General features: G+C 39.1%; 1 protein-coding gene and 1 long non-coding RNA gene across 2 annotated transcripts in view; one reads left to right on the forward strand and one right to left on the reverse strand.

The window, feature by feature from the left end:
- The window catches only part of CPNE8 (copine 8), a 232,524-nt gene extending 223,905 nt beyond the window's left edge, over positions 1-8,619 (reverse strand). Inside the window, exon 1 of the mRNA XM_007968140.3 lies at positions 8,414-8,619. Coding sequence (XP_007966331.1) covers positions 8,414-8,511 — 98 coding nt within the window. The 5' untranslated portion in view covers positions 8,512-8,619. The remainder of the gene's footprint in view (positions 1-8,413) is intronic.
- A 55-nt stretch (positions 8,620-8,674) lies between these two features.
- On the forward strand, positions 8,675-12,514 carry LOC140712754 (uncharacterized). The gene is made up of 2 exons (XR_012094480.1): positions 8,675-9,075; positions 12,233-12,514. It is a non-coding gene; the product is annotated as an uncharacterized lncRNA (long non-coding RNA).
- The last annotated feature ends 6,808 nt before the right edge of the window (positions 12,515-19,322 follow it).

Genomic DNA, 19,322 nt, shown 5'->3' on the forward strand with positions numbered 1-19,322 from the left:
GACATTGTACAGACTTTATTTCATTTACTTATCCAACAACCTTGAAATTTTGGTTTTTAAATCATTTCTATGTTACAGATTAGGAAATGAGGTTCCAAAAGTTGAAACAGGTTACCCAAAATAACATTCCAAAAAGGGATAAAAATGAGATTTAAAGACATCTGTCTGATTTCTAATTCCATTTTCTTGCTGCTATACTCTGCTGCCTCAAATTCTCATTAATCTCTAAATGCAACGTTCTTATGGTAATAAAAGTATTTAGAAAAGTGCAGCCAGTAGTTTAGCCTTGATTCTGCGTATTTAAATAGGAATGGGATGGAAGTAACCAAAACAAGCTACTAAAATCCCTTTGAGAAGATAGCTTATTAATCATTTCAGTTCCAGAAAACTATTCCCAGGAAAAAAAAAAAAAATCAGAGATGTTAGACGTTTGTGACAGACGATACTCATTTTTAACACTGTTTCGAATAGCAACTTTTTGAAATAAATTTTGGAAAACAAGAGTTAAGTTAAATAAATATAGTACAACCATATAATAGAATACTGCACAGACATGGAAGGTTATGTTTCCAAAGACTAATAGCCAACAACATATTCATGATATAATATTAATAGAAAAGTACAGAAGAAATATTGTATAGAGTATATAATTATATTCTATATTATATACACACAATTAATATATTACATATTGTATTATATATTATATATGTGTGTATATATTAATATACACAGAGAGAGAATATAAATGTGATGCTATACATGAGACAGAAATGAACTCATTTGCTCATAGTCTGATGGAATAGTGAAGGATTTTAATTTTTTTATTATCTTTTTGTAATCATCAAGTGCTTAACTAATGTCACAGCAGTGTTTTATCTTACTTACATGTATTAACTTACTTAATCCTCAAAGAAAAGATAAGAAGTAGGGGCTATTATTATCCCCACTTTACAGATGAGGAAACTGAGGAACAGATGTTTCAGAGATATTAAGTGGTAGAGCTAATCTACCCCTACACCACATTCCTCAATGCTAAACAAAACTGGCTTTCAAATAGGCTAAGAACTGGATGAAATCTCTTTGAAAGGAATTGTATTTCTTCTCAGCCTTGAGTAAACTCAAATAGAGGATGTAGGCTTCTGCCTGTTACAACACAAATAACAGACCTAAAGGAGCACAGCTATTACCACCCTCTCCTGTGGGATCCTGTCCTTTAAACTGCTTCTAGACTAGCATTCTCCACATACCAGGGCTGTTTTAGAATCCCTCAGGCCCCAAATGCTAAAAAATACAAGCAGATTAAAATATTGGTGGAACAATAATGTTAAATAAGGTGTTTCTCTGAAAAAAAAAAATATATACCAGGGCAACTCTCACATTAAGACTTCAATGCCACAGTTCAGAAAGTTCCCAGGACAAATTTTACTGAAACTCTGGGGCTAAGACAAACCTAAATGTGATCAAAAAAGGCACTATGGGATGACTACAATCTTGAACGGCAGGATCTCAGGAGGTGCAGAGACAGAATAGGATGTTACGGTCTACAACAACTTTACCCTCCGTCTACCTGTCATATGGCTCATTCACAGCACAACAGGCAGTCTAATATCCCTAGCTTATATAACTTAATTTATCAGCTAACAACATCATTTGACAACCTATTTACATAGTACCTTCAAATTTTTTGTCTGACTAAAGAAAGGTAAAGTGTGCTAAGAGATGAACCAATGTGGACTAAGGTAGAGCCTCCAACTGTTGTGTTTGACCACTTTGATTCCTTTCGCCACAGATCATTAGAACAGCACAGGTATCTACCTGAAACGGCCAACTCCAAAAAGGCTCAGACGCTGTCTCTCGGAATGTAACTTTGTTTTCGCAGGTGGTCAGTTAATAACTAAGTGTAGCTGGACTTGTAACATGTAAACTTGCAAAGGATCTGCCACCAGTGGATTGAGAAACAGGGAAAGAAAAATACAACTTCAAAGTAAGAGAAGAATAAAGGTGTAGAGAGGACCACATGAAAAGCAGAGGGAGAAATTTAAAAGTATGTAAGTTCCTACTGCAATATAATTGCTGTCACAACTTTTATGGATTATAAAATCATACAACCCCACTTATTGCAGTAGAGAAGGAAGACCAGAGATAGTGCTGAACTTGACACTACCACTTCTAATAATGACAATCTAACAATGGTGTTATGAACTGAATGTTTGTGTCCCCCCAAAATTCATATGTTGATATCCTAACCCCCGATGTGATGATATTAGGACGTTGGGCCTTTGGGAGATGATTAGGCCATGATGATGGTGCCCTTATGAATGGGAATAGTGTCCTAATGAAAGGAACCCCAGAGAACTCTCTCCCTCTCTGTAGACCATGTGAAAGTGAGAAGCTGGCAGCCCCAGTAACCTGAAAAAAAGCTCTCACAAGAACTTGACTATTTAGGCACCCTGATTGCAGATATCCATCCTCGAGAACTGTGAGAAATAAATCTATGATGTTAGTAAGTCACCTTGTCTCTGGTACTTTATTATAATAGCCAGAACTGAACCAGACAAACAACAATAATTTACTTTTATATATATTTTTTATAAAAAGTCCATAAACAGTGATGTGCAAGTATATATTTTAAAACAAGCTCCCCAATAAAAAGCCGAATGTGTGTCTGTGTACAAAATTTGTTATATTTTACTGATATGTAGAGTATGTAGCTTGGCACACAATCTACAAATAGTAAGTTACATATAGTACTTCTATTATAAACTCCATAGAGCCAACTGATACCCACAGAATGCTTTCTTAAGTATAGATGACAAAAGGGTAAGTCAAGCACTGATTTGCCATGTTTGCCAATTTCCATGGTGTAAATATTCCCATTATGGCTGATTTCAAGCTGCCAAGGTGGTATACATGAATTGGGAAGAGAACAGAAGCAGCACACCACTGAAGAATACTTTCAATGCAGAGATTAAAAAATAGAGAATCGGTGATTATAAAAAAAAAAAAATAGATGACAGTAAAATGTAGTAAAGCAATTAGGAAGTTATAACCTTTCAGCATTTCTTACATTTATTTTTAATATAATTTAATATTGTTTATATAATTCAATTTTTAATAGTCACTTTAACAACTGACTTACAAACAATGGGTTGTTCCCAAACCCATTTAAGCTCCAGCACACCATCAAAAAGTATCTTCCTAACACCCTAGTAGGGTGGGTATTACTAACTCAGATCAAGGGACTACAGTCAGAGTCACTTACTCATGAAACCAGGAGATTAAAAGAATTAGTGTGTATAACCAGCACAGGATGAACTTGTTAAAAGCTCAGATTCCTGGGTCCCATCCCCAGAGATTTTGATTCAGTAGATCTGCTATGGGACCTAAGAATGATATTTTAACAGGAGAAACCCCCCTCCCCACATTAGACAGTTTGGCTATAGAACTACAGCATCAAACATTTACTAACTACATATTCTGTGCCAAGCTCAGAATACAGTACATAGACATGAAAGAGACAAAACTTGTCCTCAAGGAGAGTAGAAAGACTAAGATTTGTAATATACCTATGACACTGGCACACCCCGGCTACTTTGGGACTAATCCAACTTAGGAGCACAGCCTAATTCAGAAAAGAAGGGGAAGGGAGGTAGGGCAGGGCAAAGAGCAGCACCTGTGTAGCCACATAAGCATGAGGAGTTTGGTTGTCTAGGATGAACCCTCACGCTTTGGGACTGTACCTTTTAGGAGTATTTTTTAGTCGTATTTATCTGGTATGCATTTTGGTCTATGGCAAGCACCTGTTTATTAGACTATATATAGTTGCTGGGTTCGTGCAAGGAGTGATGGGAGATGAGGCAATAGACTTATACCAGGTCAGGAAGGGCTTTTTAGAATGCCTAGCACAAAGTAGGTACTCAACCCTTTTCCACTTCATAGTCTTCCTTCCACTTTAACGTTTAGTCAGTATTGGCCGGGGGGCAGTGGCTCAGGCCTGTAATCCCAGCATTTTGGGAAGCCAAAGTGAGTGGATCACTTGAGGTCAAGAGTTCCAGACCAGCATGGTGAAATCCCATCTCTAATTTTCTAAGAATACAAAAATTAGCTGGGCATGGTGGTAGGCACCTGTAATCTCAGCCACTCGAGAGGCTGAGGCAGGAGAATCACCTGAACCCGGGAAGTGGAGGTTGCAGTGAGCAGAGATCGCACCACTGCACTCCAGCCTGGGCCACAGAGTGAGATTCCATCTCAAATAAAAAAATAGTCAGTATTATCACCATTATAGGATTATTTCTGTGACAGGATGTACATTTGATACCTAACATACAAAGTCGAGAAATACACAATATTCTCACTGCTTTTATAATTGATAAGCTTACTTCTCAATCAGAGAAAATGGCAAAAATCAGTGAAATAGTGCAACAAATCAAGGACCCAAGGAAAACAGGAGATTACTGCATATTAGTTTTCCCAGTGAGTTTACCTAATTCTATAGTAATAAGCTTTCAGAACAAAATGGAAATATTACCTTAGTTTATCTCTCAAGGTTGTGTCATTTCAGCTACAGGCATTTTTAGTTAATTAAGTAAGTTAATTAATTTAAAAATCTACAAATTTATACAATAAAGGAAAATGAATGCAAGAAGAGCTAGACAATGGGTAGAAAAGGAAGGAAGTCAAACAGCAGGAGCTTGCCTCTGTATAAATACATATAGAAAAGGGTACCTCCCACCCCCTTAACACACCAAATTTATAGCCACTGCAAAACTTCCATGTACACTGTCCCTTCACTAATCCAAACCATGCCTATCCAGCTTGTCTCTGCCCAAGCCCCATCTCCCCTTTGTAATATATTCCAAGCACCCTATTCTACAATGGTCCTTTCCCTCCTCATGCATGAGCCTCATCTTTGAATTTAGCCCTGTTACCATGTCTTATGTAATGTTTCTCTCCCAATCAGATTTTACATTTTCAGAGAAGAGAATGTCTTTTGCATTTCTCATAGACCCTAGCATAAACATAGACATATAAAAGGCACTCAGACACTTGATGAATAAACAGACTAAATTATTTCCATGAATTATATTCAAGCTTCAATTGTTGATCTTTTTCACCTTCCCCAAAATGCAGATAAAAACTTCGCCATAAAGCTTTTAATGATAGGGGACAGTGAAAGGAGGTGAAAGAAAGAAAGGAAAAGAAGAAAAGAAAACAAAAGAAAAGGAAAGGAAAGAGAAAAAAGAAAGAAAAAGAAAGAAAAAGAAAGAAAGAAAGAAAGAAAGAAAGAAAGAAAGAAAGAAAGAAAGAAAGAAAGAAAGAAAGAAAGAAAAGAAAAGAAAGAAAGAAAGAAAAGAAAAGAAAGAAAGAAAGAAAAGAGAGAGAAAGAAAGAAAAGAAAAGAAAGGAGAGAAAGAAAGAACCTATTCAAATCTGAGCTGCTTTTGAAGTGTCGGCAAATCCTCAGAAGTCTCTGGTATAGTAAGGCAAGGGAATTCCTTACTCTGCCTGCCCATAGTAAAGCTTAGAGGCCTTCAACTGTGCCTTGTTGCTAAGTGAAATCCCCACAAACTTTCTACAAAACATGTTCTTGATGCACATTAAAGATAGAGAAAGAGGGAACAGGTATCCCAATGCTGGTTCTATCCCTGTGTTATTTAACCAACTTATTGAAGTTCAAAAGAGAAGGACTTTTACAGAATTCCATACCTGAATCATACATAACACATTTATTCAACAAATGTTATTTTCAATATTATAATAATAGCTAACATTTTTGAAAACATGTTTTTGTTTCATGCATTGTGTAAGCGCTTTCACACATCACTTTGGTAACACTCTATATAAGGAAAATACCATAATTATTCTGATTTTTGGAGATAAGAATGCTTAGACAGACTGAATAAGAACTTACCCCAAGATAGCAAGAACAAGTCACAAAGCTAGAATTTTTACTTAGGTCTCTGATGCCAAAGCCCAAACTAAACCACCTTCTATGGTTACAAGATCCAACAATACTCAAATATTTTTATTTTTGAATTTTAATGTATTAAAAATAAATTTAACCCACCTTTTCAGGAACTATTCCTGAACCTATTCCAAAGGCACTAACTTGGGTATTTAATTATGTTTTTGTTTGCCCAAAAGATGCTTTTTATCTCAAACTTATAGTAAATAGTAAGCTGAGTCAGAAGCAACTCAAACAATAGACTAAGCACTAGTGGCCCTGGCAGAGATGCTTGACACTAAGTATTTGCATTCTCTTTCAGGAATTTTTTTTTTTCCTATTAGAAATCTTAAAAATTAAAAATAAAATGTCAAAGCAATGTTATGAAAAAAAGCTGGAACAAGGGATTTCCAGGTACCAAGGCAGCAAACTGAAACAAATTGCCCAGCACACTCACAGAAAACGTGCATCAAAAAAGGGGCTGCATTAAACGTGGGACCTACTGGCACAATGACCAGTTTAGGTATAATTTCCCTTAAAAAGCTCATGGAAAAATTCAGATTTCATTGACAATATTCTTTTATATTCATTCCAAGTACAGGCCACATGCCATTTAGACTTTGCAGACTGTTGAGTAGAGGATAAGAACTCTAGTAATGCTATTATTGCAGGACCTTTGGCTATCCATTATCTGTATATACCAATAACTTCCCTCTAACATCCAAAGCCAGCTTCAGAGAACAGAAAAAGTCCTGTGAATTTTCTAAACAATTTTCCATACAGCTTCACCTGTTCCATTGACAGAAAAATCTCAGGCAGCACTTAAAACAGTGACAGCAATAAGGCAAGAGCTTAATGTTAGCTATCATTATCAGCATGATTATTTCCATACTCCCAGATCAGTCTTAAGAGGCGGCAGAGCAAACAATCAGGTGATAGTTTCAGGGCTAAAGGCTGTCCTCTACCCTCAAATAATACTTCTACTAGGGTTGCTGGTGCTCGAATTTCCACCCCTAGAAAAGAATTCCTTTGGCTTTAGCGTCAGTTTGTGAAAATGCAATGTTAAGACTGATGGAATTTTAAACTTATTTACATCAAGATTACTCAAATTTATTAGATTTCTTCAAGGCAAGTTTGCTAAGGAAAGGAAAGGGAGGATTTGAGGGCATAAAAACAATCTTAGGGCAAAAATAGATAAATGAGGAGGCAGTTTTCCAGTGAGACAGACCCAATTATGCAAACATGGGAGTGGGCTTTAGGGTCAATATTAATTCGCAAACTAGTGGCCAATACCAATTTAGCACTGTCGCTTATCTCCTTCTCAAAATCGTCTACAATATAGCAGTGATGTTGCCTTATTTACAGGGCAACTAACCGGAAGAACGTCAGGACAACGAGTTTGCAATTCACAGTCTCTGGACAGGGTTGAAAGTCAGCTTTTTTTTTTTTTTTTTTTCCTTCTTTTAATTTTTTTAATTTTTTATTTTATTTTATTTTATTTTATTTATTTATTTTTGAGATGGAGTCTTGCAATGTCGCCCAGGCTGGAGTGCAGTGGCGCGATCTCGGCTCACTACAACCTCCACCTCCTGGGTTCAAGCGAGTCTCCTGTCTCAGCCTCCCGAGTAGCTGGGACTACAAGTGCCCGCCACCACGCCCAGCTAATTTTCGTATTTTCAGTAAAGACGGGGGTTTCACCATATTGGCCAGGCTGGTCTCGAACTCCTGACCTCCTGATCCGCCCGCCTCGGCCTCTCAAGGTGCTGGGAATACAGGCGTGAGCCACCGCGCCCGGCCGAGAGTCAGTTCTTACAAGCACTCAAATGTGTCTGGGCCCGCAAACAAAACAAAACAAAACAAAGTCGTGACTTCCCAGATCTTAGGTAAGGCATAGATTCGTCTACAAGGAAGGCCGAAATTTCTAACTATCAGGCAAAAGGCAAAAAGCCCGGAAGCGTGGGGGAGAAGCAAGCTGGATGGCTCCAGGAAGTGGGTGGGGAGAAAGCTGCCGACGTTGGAGCCAACCCTAGCAACAGAAGGTTTGCACACGCCTAGCAGAGGGAGTCCCGGGCCGAAGCGTGCAGCGGTCACGAGCGCTTTTGGCAGTGCTGTCCCCTTCGATTCCGATCATCACGCAACCATCCAGCCCGGGTTTGGGACGGAAAACAGGCTTGTAATTTGGGCGGCGGCTGGTGTTCTCGCAGCTGAGTCACAGCCCAGTCAACTTTTACAGCGTTTCCCAGAAAGAAAATAAAAAGTCCCAGTCCCGGAGCCCACCACTCGCTTCTAATTCCCACTCCCCTGTGTCACCTGACCCAGGATAACTCCAGCCCCACTGCTGAGATATTTCCCACTCATGGGGCAACTTCTCGCCCGCGCAAAGCCTCGTGGTACCCCGAGCGCTCTCCAAGTGCTACCAACCCCGCAGATAGGAGGGCAGGAGGGAGGGGAAGGGCTGCGTCCTCACCTGCAGGACACGGACACCTCCACCCGCGTGGCCGGGATGGCAGCGCTCAGTTGGTTCAAGTCCCCGATGCCCGCAGTGCTGGTGTAGCGGCTGTCCATATTGGGAGGAGGCGCCTTGGACTTGTCCGGCGCCCACAACCAGAGCTCGGGAGGACTGAGGGCTAGCTCCCGTCAGGCGGGGATGGGGGTTGAGGGTGGAGGCAGAAGAAGGAGGCGGAGGCAGCGCGCAGGATGGGGAAGGGAAGGGCGGAGGCGGACTTCCGCGCAGAGCCACGAGGGAACCACGAGCCAGTCCTGGGTGAAACTGACGCTGCCGGGGAAGTGGCGCGCGGGGATCCTGGCTTCCCAGCCCCTTTCCGGCAGGCAGGAGCCCGGGCGGCGGACACACTCCGTGATCCCCTCCGTGATCCCCTCCGTGATCACCAAGCCTGCTGGAGGGGTCAGGCTTGGTGGACCCAGCAAGCAGCCTGATGGAGTAGGTGGCACCAGACGCAGACTCGTACCGTCCAGGACGGCAAGCTCTCGCCGGCTCTGCGAGCTTTTAGGTTTCGTCTCTACCTCTGCACACCCACACTCGCCTCCTGGGCCGCGACAGCTTCCTCCTGTCAATCAGGTGTGGACGGGAAGGTCTCGAAGTTTCCTCGCCTGAGTGGAAAGCTGGAGGTGGGGGTACCTCTGCCCGTTCCTAACTGCCCCGTTATAAGCCCCCCTCCCCCCCCACAGTTGGTTCTCACCTCGCCCTCGGAGCTCATGGGAGATCCCTCCGTCCCTCCTACTGTGCCCTCAGGCAGATGAGTCTGGTCCTAGCTTCTGGACTGCCCACCGTCGGCCACTTAAGAGTTGGGGACGGTGGGGCATTGTAACGCTCTCCAAACCTTGGAACGCAGTGGCAAAGTGGCCGATCAATATATGGGACAGGTGGGGGCGGGGGCGGACTCTAAGGTGGAAAAAACAATACTACTTGGGATTTAAGGGAACAACCTGGATTCTGTCTCCCCATGGTTTTTTGGAGCTTAGAGGTCTAACGGCGACAATCCTCCTACAATAAGGGCTCTTCTAGGTCCCTCGTTTCCAAAGGCATGAAAGTTCTGACCTGAAAATGGGGGCAGGGGGTGGGTGTCACAACCATATAACGCGGCTCCTTCACCCGACTCCCACCCGCAAGACTTGAGACCTGACGGATTAAAGCAGAGAGGAGTCAGAGTGAGCGCCGCGTTGAGGAAACTGCATTCCAGGGCAGTAAGACTGGTGCCAAGATGCAGTCGCGGCAAAAGCATCCGGAGGTAGACGCGGCGTCCCTCCGTTGCGGAGACCTTTATTCCCCGCGCCTTGAGTCCTGCCTCACCCGAGCGCCTGCGGGTCCCGGGCGCCCGCCACCAGGCGGCGACGGAGAACAGGACGCGGCGCAGCTGGAAGGCGAAGGATGGAGAGGGGGCGGGTGTCCGCCCGCCAGATTCAGCGCTCCAAGCATGGAGTTTCCAGCTGGTTGGGCTAAGTCTGGGAGGAGTAGTTTTTGCGGTGGAGGACTTACCTTGAGTTGTAACATTTTAATCCACTTGTAGCCCCCTGCCTAGAGAATCTGTAGAGGCGGGTGAGAGTGTGTAGGTGCAGTCTTGCCGCTTCCCCTGCCGAGTGTACTTCCCCTGTTTCTATTTGGTTTCCTTTCCTGATTTCCCCACCCACCGCCTTTTCTTTTTCTTTTTTTTCTTCCTCTTGTCCTATTACAAATTAAACTGTACTTTACTGCGATTTGGAAATGCCCTAAAACTCCAGGCATTTCTATTATGCTGCTCAAAATTAATTTGGCATAGAAATCTAGATTTTTTGTTTAAGCTCACCAGATTTTTACTTTACAGAAGCCTACTGAAGAAATGAAAGTTGAGAACTTTAGTAGTCAACATGTGGGATACTTCTAATTTGTTTCCACTTTAGTGAGATATAACTGATATATAATGAACTGCACATAAAGTGCGTCCATCATTTGATAAATGTTGACTCATGTATCTCTCCGTGCAGCCATCACCAAAATCAAAATAATGAATCATTCCATCACCCCAAAAATTTTCTTATGTACCTCCTTTCATCACTGAAACAACCCTCTAAGCAACCTCTGATCTTTATGTCACTATAGATGAGTTTGCATTTTTTAAAATTGTGTATGTGGAATCATAAAGCAGGTAGTATTTTTGGTCTGGCTTCTTCTACTAAGCAAAATTCTTTTGAGATTCATCTATGTTAGCATCAATAGTTCATTCTATTTTTTTTTAACTGAATAGTATTTCATTGTATATATGCGCTATAAATTGTCCATTCACCTGTTGATGGACATTTTGGTTGTTCGAACTTTGGACAATTACAAATAAAACTGATATGAACATATATGTACAACTCTTTCTGTGGACATATGTTTACATTACTTCTGAGTAAGTACCTAGGAGTGGAATAGCTGGATCATATGGAATGTGTATGTTTAACTTTTTAAGAAACTATTGAGGCCAGGTACGGTGGCTCATGCCTGCAATCCCAGCACTTTGGGAGGCCAAGGTGGGTGGATCACGAGGTCAAGAAATCGAGACCATCCTGGCCAACATGGTGAAGCCCTATCTCTACTAAAAATACAAAAATTAGGTGGGCATGGTGGCACGTGCCTGTAGTCCCAGCTACTCGGAGGCTGAGGCAGGAGAATCTCTTGAACCCAGGGGGCGGAGGTTGCAGTGACCTCAGATCACACCATTGCACTCCAGCCTAGCAACAGAGCGAGACTCCGTCTCAAAAAGAAAAAGAAAAAAAGACTATTAAACTTTTTTTCAAAATAGTTTTACTACTTTTCTTTCTCACAACAGTATATGAGAGATCTGGTTGCACACATCCTTGCCAACATTTATTATGGTCTTTTAAATTTTAGCTTATCTAACAGATGTGTAGTAATATCTCATGTAGCTTAATGACTAATGATGTTGAACGTATTTTCCTGTCTTTTTGCTATATGTATATGTATCTTCTTTGGTGAAGTGTCGTCATATATTTTACTTGTTTTTTATTAGATTTTGGTTTCCTTATTTGTGAGTTTTGAAAATTCTTTATTCTGTATCCAAGACCTTTATCACATGTGGTTTACAAAATATTTTCTAACAGTCTGTAGCTTGTGTTTTCATTCTCTTAACTGTTATCAAAGAGAAAAAGTTTCTAATTTTGATGAATCTAGTTCTTCAACTTTATCTATTATAAATCAAAATATTGATGTCAAAAGTGAGAAATATTTGTCTAATGTGAGATCACAAAAATTATCATCTTCTATACTTTCCCCTAGAAATTTCATAGTTTTAGGTTTTACATTTATCTCTATAATTTATTTTGATTTTTCTAATCAAAGTTCTTATTTTTACACATTGTCATCAGATTTTTCCAGCACCATTTGTTGAAAATACTACAATTTTTCATTGAAAAATCTTTGCATCCTTTGCCAAAAATTAACATATATCTATGAGTCAATTTTTTAGACTCTATCCTATTCCATTGACCTATTTGTATTTCTTTAAACCAATGCCACAGAGTCTTGATTACTGTAGCTTTAAAATAATTCTTAAGGTCAGGTAGTATAACTTTTCCAACTTTGATCCTCTTCAAAATTGGTTTTTCATTTTTAATCCTTCTCATTTTCGTACAAATTTTAGAATCAGCTAGACAAGGTCCACAAAAAGTCTTGTTGAGATTTTCACTGGGGTTGCATTAATTCTGTCAACAAATTAGAGAATAATTGACATTTGGTCCAAATTAATCTTCTGATCTATGAACATTATATATCTTTCCATTTATTTAGGTCTTCCATAGTATCTGTCAGCAGTAGACTGGTGTCCTTAAGGAGAGAGAGATTTGGAAAAGACAGACAGAGAACAAGGCCACGTGGAGACAGAGGCAGAGACTGAAGTTGTGCCACCAAAGGCAAAGAATATCAAGTATCGTCAGTAACCTCAGGAAGCTGGAAGAGGCCAGGAAAGATTTTTCTTAGAGACCTTGGAAGGAGCCTGACCCTGGAACACCCTGAATTTAGACTTCTGGCCCCCAAAACTGTAAAAGAATAAATTTCTGTTGTTTTAAGCAATTCAGTTTGCAGTAATTCATTACAGCAGCCCTAGGAAAAGTAATACATATCGATAACATTTATTATTTCCATTTTGCTGACTTTTTCAAGTTCTGTGCTTATAAATTCGTCATAGTGAAGTAAGCTTTAAATAAAACTTTTTGAAAGTATATTCAAATTCTGTTGCTAGAGTTAGCACAATACGGAAAGGAATATAATTTTTAAAAATAAAATTTAATAATATAAATATAAATTATGACACGTCTAAACTTTTATTTTGGAGATTTTATAATAAAAAGTTTATATTTGTTAAAATTCATTTAAATTAATATAAAACCCTTGGAATACACTAAAAATCAAAGATAAGTTACATTTACTACAACATAATAAGCCATCATTCACTGAATCAGTGATTTAGCAAACATTAATTCAATGTCTGCTATGCACTAGTCACTGTACTAGATCTAAGAGCTAAAACTCCTTCTGGCACTTATAGACCAAGTAAAAATTAGCAAGGAGATACATTGTTTGGTAAAGATTATACTGACTGAATCATCGAGCTCTGTTTTTTAAATAGTTTCAACTTTTATTTTAGATCTCTGAGGTACATGTATAGGTTTGTTAAAGAGATAGATTTTGTGATGCTGAGGTTCAGGATGCAAATGATCCTGTTGCCCAGATAGTGAGCATAGTTACCAAAAGTTAGTTTTTCAACCTTTGCCTCCATCCTTCCCGTCCCCCTCTATTAGTCCCCAGTGTCTGTTTTTGCCATCTTTATGTCCGTGAGCACCCAAAGTTTAGTTCTCACATATAAGTAAGAATGTGCAGTATTTGGTTTTCTGTTCCTGAATTAATTTTCTTAGAATAATGGCCTCTAGCTGCATCTGTGTTACAAAGAACATGATTTTGTTCATTTTTATGGCTGCCTAGTATTTCAATAGTGTATACGTACTATATTTTCCTTATCCAATCCACTGTTGACAGGCGCCTACATTAATTCCATATCTTGGTTATTGTGAATCAAGGAGTTCTTTTCGTTTCTGAGATTTTTATTATTTCACAAGATTAGAGAAGACTTCAATTTGTAAATTAAATGATTATTAACCATTATTTTCAGAAGGACTTATTTACAAAATAGCTTCATTAAGGAGAGGCTAATGAGAAAAACATATGAAGAGAAAGACCAAACAAACAAGAAAAAAAAAAAAAAAAAAAAAACACTGTTGAGGCTCCAGTGAGAGCAACAAAACAGAAAGAAAGGAACATACTTTTTGAAGCATGTCCCTGAAACAGTATATACTTATAATATAAGGATAAAATGTATTTACCTTGCCTGGCAAGTGATGTATCAGCTCACATATAAATCCAAAACAAATTGGACTGAGCATTTCTTCAGGGTATAGCTTCATCATGGGACATTTGTTCTATTGACTCCAACAACTATCCTAGCCAAAGATAAGTCAGAAATACCAGCATTGCCATATGCTCACCTTTAAGATACCTTCAGGGAATTGAAGAAAATACATAGTTCTCTACCCTCTGTGGATAGCTTTATAATTACTTTAACTACTAGACCTGCTCTATGAAATCACAGCTTAAAATAAAATAAACCTATATCACAGCAAAAATGGGCTAATTGTTCAATTTGGGGGAGTGGCAGATGAGGGAAAACATTGTGATGAGTGGCCAAAACATGTTTTCTGAGTACCTGCCTTCTCTCTGGATCAGATAACCACCTGGTTTTAAACCATACAAAGTGGATCAAGTCTGTAAACAATTCAATCATTTCAAACATTAAAATTGTCAATATCACTAACACTTTTTGCTTAAAGTTACCTTTGTGACCAAGTAAAATCAATGTCTCACCAACCTCATCAATTACCACCTTGCCAATCGCTAAGACAGTCGGAAGACTATCACTTTTAAAATCAACTTTAAAACACTACAAATAATAACAAAGTTAAGATCTGTCATGAATAAGTGTCTAGGGACAGTAAATCCATATTTTAATCAACTGACACTTTTCTAAGGGACCATGTATGATTATTTAGGTAAACCTAGTCTCAAGTAAATGTTTCCAAAGTAAATTTTACACTTGAGAGCACATAGAATGCAAAATCTTTTAAATTTCAGAATTTCACACTTCATATTGAAGCATATAATTTATTTCACATGATGTTTTGAAGATCTTGGGTTGGTTTAGATATTTGTTTTCCATTATCACAGAGTCAACTGGCTCCACCCACTGGCTATTCAGTAAAGGGAGACCATAAACTTGCAGGAGTCAAGGGAGAGTGTAGATCAGGAAGGTGAGCAAACTGAGGTTAGTTGTTTTACTATAACTGAATCTTTTATTATTTTTAATGATAATATTTCAGCTACCTATTGTCGTATAACTAGCCCTCCAGCATTTAGTCATGCAAAACAACATGATTTTACTCTTTTTCATGAGTCTTTGGGTCAGGAATTAGGGCAGGGCTTGGCCAGGCAGTTCTGCTCCATGTAGCAGCTGTTTGGGTCATACATATGGCTGCATTCAGCTAGAGGCTGGCTGGACTGGAAAATCCAACAGGGCTTCATTCCTGTGTCTGGCAGCTCAGTGCCTTTCCCCCATGTAGCTGCTCTGTGGTTTCTCCTCCTTCTCAAGTCTCTCTTGAGCTTCTCCACAACATGGTGGCTGACTTTCCCAGAGCCAAAGTGGAAGCCGCCAGGCCTCTGAAAGCCTCGGCCCAGAACTGGCACAGTGTCACTGATTTCTAATTGTCAAAGCAAGTCTCAAGGCCAGTGTAAGGGTTGGATGGAGGGGGTGACCGACTTGACTTACAGGGTAGAGCAGCATGCACATATTATGAGGGAAGGAATTGTTGGAAGGCATCCTTGGAGACTACCTACTTAAAATAGTCAATAGAGGCTAAAATAGCATGTATCCCTCATTTTTAAAAAAGACATTGACATATTTTTTTCACTAGTTTAGACTTTTTCTGTTTGAAAAGAACAAATACATTTAAGGAACCAGAAATCTCGTAGCATACGTTATAATGAGTAGGCTCACAGTAGTGAGCAAGTATTTGTCTTGAAGAATTGCTGTTATGCCAACTATAGGCTGAACAGTGGAGGTGGAGGAAGAAATAGAGAAGACATGAAGGATATCTTCCCTCCTTCCAAGTATCTTGGAAGACCCAGCTTCAATTCATTGCACCAGTGAAGAATATGAAAGAGCAAGAAATAAGCAATGATTTGTCATGAGATAATGTGGTATAGACTAATGTGACTGATGCTCAAGAAAATACATATTAATGAGAAAGACAAGGTATTAAAACTTTCCTGGAAAAATGGGACTTAACACTTTCCAACAGGTTAAAAAAAAAAAAAAAAGACAACTGACCAATATAAAAGAGGGTGACAATATAAGTAAATATAGAAGTAAAATTAAATACCACATATGTTTGCACAGTAGAAAGACAACCAAACTCACCAAAGAAGTGTACAAATTTGGATAGACAACACAAAGTTATCCTAAAAGATCTTGTAATTAAAGTGAGGATATGTAAAAGTTTTAGCAATCTAAAATTATACAATTCTGAACTGTAGTAGAGTAGCCATGAGTCACAAGTGGCTATTCAAATGAATTACTATTGAATAAAATTTAAAATGCAGTTCTTCAGTTGCACAATTAGGTGGGTGCAAAAATAATTGTGGGTTTTGCAATTAAAAGTAATGGCAAAAACTGCCAGTACTTGTGCACCAACCTAATACATTTCAAGTGTTCAATATCTACACATGGCTATGGGCTACCCTATTGAATAGTGCAGATGATAGAATATTTCCTTTACTCTCCAAAGTTCTTTTTTTTTTTTTTTTTTTTTTTGGAGATGGCGTCTCACTCTGTCACCCAGGCTGGAGTGCTGGAGTGCAGTGGTGCGATCTCAGCTCACTGCAACCTCCACCTCCCAGGCTCAAGCAATTCTCCTGCTTCAGCCTCCCGAGTAACTGGGATTACAGGTGCACACCACCATGCTCAGCTAATTTTTGTATTTTAGTTGAGATGGGGCTTCACCATGTTGGCCAGGCTGGTCTCGAACTCTTGTCCTCAAGAGACCTGCCCGCCTGGGCCTCGCAAAGTGCTGGGATTACAGGCATGAGGCACCATGCCCGGCCTACTCTCTAAAGTTCTACTGGATAGTGCTGACAACCTATTCTACTTCCTAAATATTTCTTAAATCTCTTCAACTTTCACATTCTTTCCACCACTCCATTAATGATAGACATTATTTCAGTCTATTGTGATCTCTCACCCTGGTTAATGCAACACTCTCCTACCTTGTTTCCCTGTTTCCAGTCCCCTCCTCCAATCTGCTCCCCATTCCATGGCTAGAATGCCCTTTATAAAACATTAATCTGATCTTGTCAAAATCCTTCCTAAATTGTTCATACCATTCTCCTTACCTGTAATACTCCTCTCTACCTTCTTCTTTAGCTAACACAACATATTTGGCCCCAAATCAGATGTCACTTCCTCAACAAAGCCTTTTCAGGTACTTCTGAGCCTCAGTATTCTTACCTGTTAAATGGTACCATTATGTGTGATATACAGTTAGTTAAAATTAGAGAAAATGTGTGTAATTCATTTAGCACTTAACACTTAAAATGAGAGTAGTGATGCTGATTATAGTGAAGACCACAATTTGGTGGTGATGGTTTAAACACTCTGACTCTATTTTCTTACGTAAGCTTCCCAGAGGAGCGTTCCAAGTGTGACTTATCTGCCAAGTAATAATTTAAAATTACTTACGTGGCTTATATGACTAAGAGGCATCTACATTCACTACAGTTCAGCCGCACAGCCTTCCCTGAACTATTCTAACTTACTTTGCCCCTCTCTTTCTCAAAGCTTTTAAACTGTACTGCTTTTTAATTCTGTCTTACTTGGCCAACTCCTGTTCAGTCCTCATGGCCTACCTAAAATGTCATTTCCTCATGGATGTATTCAATAAATACTCTCGTTTGCATTGCTTTTTTAAATAATGAATCTAGCAGGACAACTTAATGCATAGAGAAGAGACATATATGAAATTTGAGGATTCTTTTATCTAATAAAGAAAATAGCAGTATGTTTCTTCTAGAGTTGTAGACATTTATTTGAATATGATTACTCAATGATACCCAGCTAACATTGAGAGACTTCCTAGAATAAAGCCTTTACTCCTTGAAATTCAGACGTCTTTGAAAGGGGCCTGTCCATAAGAATTTTACAAGGATATTTTTTCATGATTATTAAGCACAGAACAAGACTTATTTTTTATAAATGTTTTCAGCCTCTAAATTTATCAAAAATGTCTTCTAAGTAGCTTTTCACTAAATCTGCTAATTCAGAGAGTTTGATTTTTCAAGACTGTCGAAAGAAATCCATTTGCAAGAATGAATCAGAAAGGCAGGCATAAAGAATTCCAAAACTTTTCAAAAGAACACAAGAAAAGATACATTCTTATAAAAGGAGTATGAAGTCTAAAATATTTTGCACCTACAGACACCTTCTTAAATGCCCAAAATAAGCAATAACTTTTAACTATCATAATTAGAATAAGTATTATTTGACAATTTGCTTAATACCTATTTCCCCTGTTAGATTTTGAGCCTCAAGGGCATAGAAGTCCATCTGTCTTACTCACTGGTTGTCCCCTGCACTCAGTGTACACCGATGTGAGTGAGGTGCTATGTGGCCAAGGACTGTTGAAAGTATCTAAATTCACTTGGATATGTTGAGTTCAGCGAGAGCTGAGCACTTGGATGGATTGTCCAACAGGCATTTGGAACTGGTGAGAGTACAAGATTGTTGACACTGGAATCAATAGCTTAGAATTAGCAGTGGATGCCAAGTATTTTGGTGAGTACTCCAATAAAGAAAGGAAAAGAAGAAAAATAAGGATCAAATCTGATGCATATCTGGCCTTGGGAGAGAATGACAAAGAAATTTCCCACGAAGGAAACAAGTTGGGAAGAAGGATGTGGACAAATAAGAAAAGAAAAACAAACAAACAAACAAAAAACAGCATCAAGACACTAAATTAAAAGAGGAAGCTATTAAGGATAACGATGTCAATGGGATCATTATGGTAGAAGCTGCAAAGGCCACATTCCTGCCTTGTTTTTGTTGTCCCTGTGGGTTGCCTCACTCTTTTTCTTGGGCAGTTACCCATGTTACAGAATCCTCTAAAGATTTTCTGTAATCATCCAAGGACTGTCTTTCAGATTCTTCTGCCAAAATGTCCTAGAAGCCCAGTGGTAGCTCCCACTGTGATGTCTTGAGAATAAAGCCCACCATACTTCACATGCCATTAAGCCAGAAAATACCTGTTAAGTAAGCAACTATATGGCTGAGGACCTTACATAGGAACAATCCCCTCTGGCCTACTATGGCCAGATGTATGAGGAACTAATGCCTCATTTCCAAACCTGATTTTAGATTGCAGCTAGAGCAGGGCAGATAAGCATTAATTAGTATGTGGTCAGAGTCTGCTCCGGTTTCTTTACTGCTTGTACAATTAGAATGTGCAACCATGCAAAAAAGTAAAAGTTTTGCTGAAAACTAGAGAAATAGAAACAGAGAAAAAAAGAATATAAATCTTGGGTGTTTAGTAACTTGTTGTAACTGACGTTCTTATGAGTTAACCTAGCCTTTTTGGTATATTTGAAAACAATTATTTTAATTAGAAAATGTTAAAATACTACAGGACCTTTCTCTAACTGTCCAAGAGATTCAGGCAAAACTTGTAATTCACAAAACTGTTTTTCATAGTTATGTTAATTGCTGTTAAATTTACCATAATTT

This window comes from Chlorocebus sabaeus, chromosome 11 (genome assembly GCF_047675955.1).
Source record: "Chlorocebus sabaeus isolate Y175 chromosome 11, mChlSab1.0.hap1, whole genome shotgun sequence".
Classification (NCBI taxonomy): Eukaryota; Metazoa; Chordata; class Mammalia; order Primates; family Cercopithecidae; genus Chlorocebus; species Chlorocebus sabaeus.